At 38.6% G+C, this 7,973-nt stretch overlaps 1 protein-coding gene across 1 annotated transcript; it reads right to left on the bottom strand.

The window, feature by feature from the left end:
* Positions 1-1,230: 1,230 nt before the first annotated feature.
* Positions 1,231-1,980, bottom strand: LOC138888563 (secreted RxLR effector protein 161-like). The gene has a single exon (XM_070170449.1). The coding sequence runs from the start codon at positions 1,978-1,980 to the stop codon at positions 1,231-1,233; it is 750 nt and encodes a 249-aa protein (XP_070026550.1).
* Between the last annotated feature and the right edge of the window lie 5,993 nt (positions 1,981-7,973).

The following is a 7,973-nucleotide window of genomic DNA, read 5'->3' as shown; positions in this document are numbered from 1 at the left end:
TGGTGCATTAAAATTATAATGCATAATAGTTGCTTACAAAAATGCCCTCCATATTTTGTAGCTTTACAGGACTTTAAGGAAAATTTTATCTTTAACCATACTAATGCATGCATTAAAGCCTTGGTATTACTAATGCCATGGATTTCTATGCATTACTTATGTATATGATAATGCCAAGTATGATGTATAACTAATACAAGTATTAATTATAGACAAGTTGAAAAAATGTACCAAACAAGGTATTAGTAATGCATAAAGCTAATGCTTGCATTATTTTTTCTAATACCTCCTACCAAATGAACCCTTAGGCATATAAGAGATCACCCCATACACTATTCCATCAACAGATATGGCTAATATATTTTCTATGGCCTCTTTCTCTTGAGACTCCATTTGTGCCACAAAGTCAGAAGCAAGAATAACTGCAGACTGATCAATACTAACCTCTGAGACCTCTACTACCTGCGGAACTTTACTATGTTCTCCATTCTTGATTTGTTCAGTGAGAATCTCAGGTGATATAGACGAAGGGCTATCGGGTTTTGGGGTTTCTGAGTTCTCAACATTTGGAGGGAGAGAGAGGTCTAAGAGAGTGACATGAGAAATAGAGGGTGTAGGAGAGTCAGGTTTGGGAGAGTCCTCTGCAGTGGTGGTTGAACAGGGGATGGTGAGAGGTATTTCACTAGAAACGGAAGAACTAAGGGTTTTATCAACTAATGAGGGAATTATTGGTTGATCTTCAGTCATGGCAGAGATGAAGTTTGAAAGTTCTGGAGAAGGACTGAAGAGAATATGTGATTGTTCAAAGAGATGAGGGGGTTTTAATAGGAGAAGAGATAATTATGAGGGAGAGAGAAATCGGTTCTGAAACGACGGTAGTTTTGTGGGGAGTTGCAATGTCTCAGAGGGAGATGAAGGGATTTGAAATGAAAAGACATGACATACAGGGTCTGAAAAGGTTGATGACATGACACTCGATTTTTTGCATCCTTTTAAGATATGTATGAAAAGGTACAAAACACTAACTTGTGGTACAAAAACCAGGTTCTTGACCTGTCTTTCAAAAATTTCCATCCTCTTTTACCACTCATGCAGTGCATCTACAGCTTCTATAATCATCATGAGTGTCTACCTACAATAGTATTGAAGTGAGTTAGACTTGGTTGGAAAACACTTTAGCTAATGTTACCTGAATGTGACTTTCATAGCGAACTTATGGGAATCAGGTTCTCAATTAGGCTTTATTAGCCCCAACTCCAGCCTATTTCCCTCAAAATGTTCTCTGCTCAGTGCTTTGGTGAAGATATCTGCAATTTGGTCTTCTGTGCTACAGAACTTCATGCATATAAGCCCTTTCTCCATGTTATCTTTGAGAAAATGATGTCTCACATCAATGTGCTTGGTTCTTTTATGTTGAACTGGGTTCTTGGCCATGTTGAGTGCACTGGTGTTGTCACATAGAAGAGGCACACAGTTAGTGTACACACCAAAATCTTCCAACTGTTGTTTGATCCACAGGAGCTGAGCACAGTAGGAGGCTGCAGTAACATATTTTGCTTCAATTGTTGAAAGAGCCACTGAGTTTTGCTTCCTTGTGCCCCATGAGATGAGACATGATCCTAGAAAGTGAGCCATTTTAGAAGTACTTTTTTTGTCCACAAGATAACCTGCATAGTCAGCATCAGCATACCCAATAAGATTAAAATTATCACCTGAAGGGTAGTACAGGACCATGTTCTGTGTTTCCTTAAGATATCTCAAGATTCTCTTGGCAGCATTCAGATGAGATTCCTTGGGATTTGATTGAAACCTTGCACATAGCCCCACACTGAAGACAATATTAGGTCTGCTGGCAGTGAGGTCGAGAAGAGACCCAGTAATGTCTCTATACATGATTTGATTTATAGGAGAGCCAGATTCATTCATGTCCAAACGAGTAGCAGTGGCAATAGGAGTGTCAATCACTTTTGATGCTTCCATATCAAACCTTTTCAGGAGCTCCTTGATGTATTTTTGTTGGATAATGAATGTACCCTTTGTGGACTGCTTCACGTGAAGACCCAAGAAGAAGTTCAACTCTCCCATCATGCTCATCTCAAACTCACTTCCCATGAGTTTGGCAAATTCTTCACACAGTGAATCAGCTGTTTCCCCAAAAATGATATCATTAACATATACCTGAATGATGAGCATGTTCCTCCCTCGTTTCTTCAGAAACAAAGTGTTGCCAATTTTTCCTATTGTGAAACCATTTTCTAAGAGAAACTTTGATAGTCTTTCATACCAAGCTTGAGGAGCCTGCTTCAACTAATACAATGCCTTGTCCAATTTAAACACATGTTCAGGGTGTTCATGACATTCAAACCCTGGAGGTTGCTTGACATAGACTTCTTCCTTAAGGAATCCATTTAGAAATGCACTTTTGACATCCATTTGGAACAAAGTGAATTCCATATGTGATGCAAATGCAATGAGGATTCTGATAGCTTCCATGCGAGCAATCGGAGCAAAAGTTTCATCATAATCAATTCCTTCCTCCTAATTATAACCTTGAACCACTAGTCTTGCCTTGTTCCTTGTAGTGTTTCCATGTTCATCAAGCTTATTCCTCAATACCCACTTGGTTCCTATGATGGTTCTATCTGAGGGTTTAGGCACCAGGTGTCATACATTATTCCTTTCGAACTGATGCAACTTATCTTGCATGGAAGTGATCTATTCTACATCCTTTAAGGCTTCCTTGATATTTTTGGGTTCTATTTGGGAAAGAAATACTGAGAAAGCAAGTGAATTTATGGCTTTTGATCTGGTTTGTACTCCTGAATCCAGAGGGGTAATTATGTTATCAAGAGGATGGGAGCTTTTGTGTTTCCAGTTGGGCACTTGAACCTCATTTGTAGAGGAGCTGGGTAAGTCTGACTGGTTTTCTTGCATTCTTCTCTCAGCTACTTGTGTAGCACTTTGAACTGCATCAGCCACTCTTTCTTTAGCTTCAGTGGTTGTAATTGTGGTACCTGGTTCCTCTCCAGCTGAAGAGACTGCATTGTCTTCACTTGGCTCATTTACTTGACTCATCATGTCTGCCTTTCCATTTTCCATATCGATGACTTCACCTGGAACTAACAAAGGTTCTCCATCTTGATCACCCTTGTTGCTTTTCTCACAAGAAAGGTAGAAATCATCAAAGATTACATGTACACTCTCCTCTACGTACTGAGTTCGCTTATTGTAGACCTTGTACGCTTTACTTTGAGAAGAATATTCAATAAGATTCCTTCATCACTCTTGGCATCGAATTTTCCAAGTTGATCCTTTCCATTGTTGAGAACATAGCATTTGCACCCAAATATTCTTAATTGAGTCAGCTTGGGCTTCCTTCCATTCAACAACTCATAGGGAGTTTTGTTCAAGAGAGACCTTATCATGCACCTGTTCACCAAGTAGCAGACAATGTTGACAGCTTTACCCTAGAAGTTCTTCACAATCCCACTATCGATCAACATTGTCCTTGCCATTTCTTCAAGGGTTTTATTCTTCCTTTCCACAACTCCATTTTGTTGTGGAGTTCTAGGGGCTGAGAAGTTATAGGTAATGCCATTCTCGTTGCAAAACTCATCAAACTTAGCATTGTCAAATTTTGTCCCGTGATTAGATATTATGCAGGCTACTTTTGAATCCATCTTCACTTGAATTTTCTTCACAAATGCTACAAAAACTTCAAAAGTCTCATCTTTTGTTCTAAAGAATAGAGTCCAAGTGAATTTGGAATAGTCATCCACTATCACAAAAATGTATCTTTTTCCTCCTCTGTTTTGCACTCTCATAGGACCACACAGATCCATATGAAGGGGATCAAGTGGTTTTGAGGTGCTGACATCCTTTTTTGGCTTAAATGAAGATTTCACATGCTTCCCTCTGGCGTAGGCATCACAAACTTTGTGCTCCATGAACTTTGATTTGGGCAGACCACGAACCGGGTCCTTCTGAACTAGCTTATTCAGTAGAGAAAAGCTTGCATGCCCCAATCTTCTGTGCCGCAGTTCAACATAATCATCAACTGCTTTCAAGCAACACAGATCACCACTTTATAGGGAATTAAAATCAGCAACATAGATGTTCTTGTATCTTTTTGCCACCAGTACCACTTCATCCGTTACTAGATTAGTAACTATGTATATCTTTGACAAGAACTTCACCTTGTTTCCTTTATCATATATTTGAGAAACACTCAAGAGACTATACTTGAGGCCATTGACGTAGTACACATTCTCAATTGAGTGAGTGGGCGATTTCCTAAATTTTCCAACTCCAAGAGTGTACTCCTTTTTCCCATTGCCAAAGGATACACTCCTTCCTTGCAGGGCTTTTAGTGAAAGAAAGTCCATGGTGTTCCTAGTCATGTGCTTTGAGTATCCATTGTCCATGAATCATTATTGACTGCTTCCTTTCACTATTCCCTGCACAAGGAAATCAAGAGTTAGTTTTAGGAACCCAAGCAAGTTTGGGTCCCTTGTAATAAGAAAGAGGATGAATAATAGCTCTTTTAGTCCATGCAGATAACATGAGTTTTTTATGAGTGGCACTTGGTCCCTTTTCAGTAGTTACTCTTTTAGCAAAAACTTTGTTTTTCTGAATAGACCGAACCCTGGCTTGGCAATTTTCTTTGAAATGCCCATTGTTCCCACAGTGGGTACACAACCAATTATCAGGTACGATAACCTACTTGCTATGGGGGTTGTAAGGAGTTCTCTCTCTTTGAAACCCTATTCCTTGCCTGTTTCCACCATTATTAACATACATGGCAGTAATATCTTTCAAGGACCAGGTCCACTTAAGAGACTTTTCAAGGTCATTTTTGACTCTTTCCAAATCTGCTTGGAGTTGTATAGTTTTCTCAAGTTCAACACATAAGCTAATTTTTATAGCATTTAATTCGTTTTCTAGTTTGATATGTTCTTCACTAGCAACTCCTTTTCCTTTATCAGTCTTTCCAGGCATACATTCTGCTTTGAGTTCCTCTATTTTTTCCTTCAAATCTATAATTACAACTAATAGGTCATCTCTTTCTTGTTCTAAAGTATCAGTTTTTTCCACTAGATAATTCTTTTCGTTACTGAAATTTTCAATAGTTTCTTTTAGGTCAACAACTACTACCATCAAATTATCTCTTTCATGTTCTACACTAGCAATTTTTTTAGTTAGAACCACCTTTTCATTTCAGATTGCTTATGGTTTCCTTCAGATCAACTATACAAACTACCAAGTCATCTCTAGTTTGTTCAGTATCTCCTAGCTTTATGGTTAAGGCATCCTTATCATCTACAAGACTGTGATAGGCATCAATTAACACATTTGCTAAGGACATGAGTTTTTTAGGAGAGTAGGATTTCAGATTTCTCTGAACATCCCTAAAGTTTACCTCATCATTGTCAGATTGAGCCATCAAAGAAAATATTGAATCATATTCATTTTCTTCACTTTCAACTGCCATCATAAAGCTATCACCTACATCGGTTTCATTTTCAGACTCACTAGAGGAATCTTCCCATGCTGTAAGAGCTTGCTTCACAACATTGTCAGCAGATCTCTTTCTTTTGAAGTGTTTGTCAAGAACCGGGTTCCTCTTTGATACTTTATCAGGGTTGTACTTGAAGTGTTCTTGCTTCAGGAGAGGGCAATCTTTGATGAAATGCCGTGACTTTCCACATTTATGACAAAGGTCATAATTCTTTGGTCTGTTGGAGCTGCCTCTTTTTGGTATCCCTCTGTTTCTTCTAACCATGTTCTGAACCTTTTGGTTAAGTAAGCCATGTCACTGTCCTCTTCACTTGAGTCATTGCTTTCAACTTTGAGTACCAGGTTCTTTTCCTTCTTTGGTTCTCTTCTTTCACTGTCCTTCTTCGTCTTTATTTTGGAGGTTTTCAAATTTCCAACTAGCTCATCTATGGTCAGCTCCTGCAGATCCTTTGCTTTAGTAATAACATTTACTTTACTCTCCCATGAACTGGGCAGGACATTGAGATTTTTCCTCATGAGCTTGTTCCTAGGAATGATTTCACCAAGTGAGTGTAACTCATTTATGATGGAAGTGAATCTTGTGTGCATGTCTTGAATGGATTCATCATCCTTCATTCTAAAGAGTTCATACTCGGTGGTGAGAATGCCAATCTTGGATTACTTTACTTGAGTGGTTCCCTCGTGAGCTGTTTGCAGAGCTTCCCATATCTCCTTGGCAGGTTGACATGCTGAGATCATGTTATATTCGTCAGGTCCTATGCCACATACCAAAATTTTCTTAGCACGGAAATTTTTCTCTACAGTTTTCTATCTACATCGTTGTATTCTTTCCTGATTTTTGGCAGTGTCATTGGAGGGTCTCCAGCCTCTTCGTTGGGACATAAGGACCATCACAAATAACACCCCACAATTCAAAATCTTCGGCATGATAAAATCACGCATTCTTGTCTTCCACCACCCATAGTATTGCCCATTAAACTTGGGTGGTCTGTACATAGACTGACACTCTTCGAAATTTGATGGAGCAGCTATGAAGATCCTTTCTAGGGGTTAACCTTTGAAAAAGAGCCCGCTTTGATACTAATTGATAGAGTATATGAGTCCACCAAACTATATAGAGACCAGGTCCTCTAAGAGTTTCCACTTAGAATGCTAATGAAACAGTAAATAAATAGAATAGGGAGTTTTTACGTGGAAAAATCCCTGCTTAAGGGGATAAAAAATCACGACCTACAATGGTAGGATTTCAACTTCACTATGAGCAACTTTAGATTACAACCTATGTAATCTAGGAATTAAACTCTTAATCCTTCACTAACTTGTAATATACCTATTACAAGCCACTTTGTAATACACCTATTACAAAGACTTCAACTCATGACTAACTCTAGTCACGATACAAACACTGAAGGTTTATGGTTTACAAGGAGTTCCTGAGTAACACTTCTGGATAAGCAAAGTAGGAATTACAATGAAGAACAATTACAAATTTACAACTCAACTAAGGACATACAATATACTTTCTGTAGAAACTGGTCTGTAGTAGTGTTAAACTTTGTTCTTGATGCACTTGAGAATTGAATACTTGATTGTCAGATGCTTGAATGCTTGAGTTGAATTCTCCAGTGATCAGGTGATGTTTTGTTGTAATGTTTTATGTTAATATAACATGGATGACATCACTTCAATGATGTAATCACTTGGTAGGTCAAATGAGAGGTGACTGCAGAACTGTGCTGCACTGTTTCTATGTATAGTGCAGGCAGTCACTTTCCAACTGTAGACAGCTGACTTCGTACTGCTGTCAGGAAAACACAAGGGTATCAGGTCCCTGTGTTGATTCTCTATTTCTGAAGTCATAACAACTCACATAAGCTGAAGTCCGTTGATTTGAGTTGTGAACCAAGTGTGTCAGGTTCCTTATCTGGTTCTTTGACAATAAGTTTGTTAGATCATTAAAACATTAAGCTAAGGTACTGTAAACCCATCAATGGTTGTTCTTGGTGTTTGGCGAATGAGTTGAATCAGTCTGTTTCTTCTTCTTAGTGAGTAAGGCAGTCTCGGCATCTTGAGACTCTTTGGGACTTATAGATTGGATTGTTCTATCAGTGTACTTGATTGTGGGAGGGGCAATAGGCAACTTTATAGGAGTAGGTTCTAAATGCATGGGAGAAGAGTGGGGAAGTGTAAGAGATTCAACTGAAGATATTATAGTTGCCACGTTCTCTAGGGTAATGTCCATTTGTTTAGTTTCTAGTATATTATTGGACATGTGTTAAGGGGATGTATTTGGGTTGGGCGGAATTGTACCCAATGGGGTTGGATGAATGTCAGTAGGGTGGATGATTTCTTGGCCTTTTGATTGGATTAGATGGCAGGTTGTATTTGCATGTTGTTTTCCTCTAAGATTGTTAGCTACCGGTAGATTATTATTAGTCTTTGTCTTAGCTAATGAT

Source organism: Nicotiana sylvestris, chromosome 3 (assembly GCF_000393655.2).
Source record: "Nicotiana sylvestris chromosome 3, ASM39365v2, whole genome shotgun sequence".
Lineage (NCBI taxonomy): Eukaryota > Viridiplantae > Streptophyta > Magnoliopsida > Solanales > Solanaceae > Nicotiana > Nicotiana sylvestris.
This window is presented reverse-complemented; position numbering and strand designations above follow the sequence as displayed.

Bases quoted from the DNA above. Each gene is read 5' to 3' on its own strand.
- LOC138888563 (XM_070170449.1), bottom strand. From the start codon at position 1,980: ATGGAAGCATCAAAAGTGATTGACACTCCTATTGCCACTGCTACTCGT.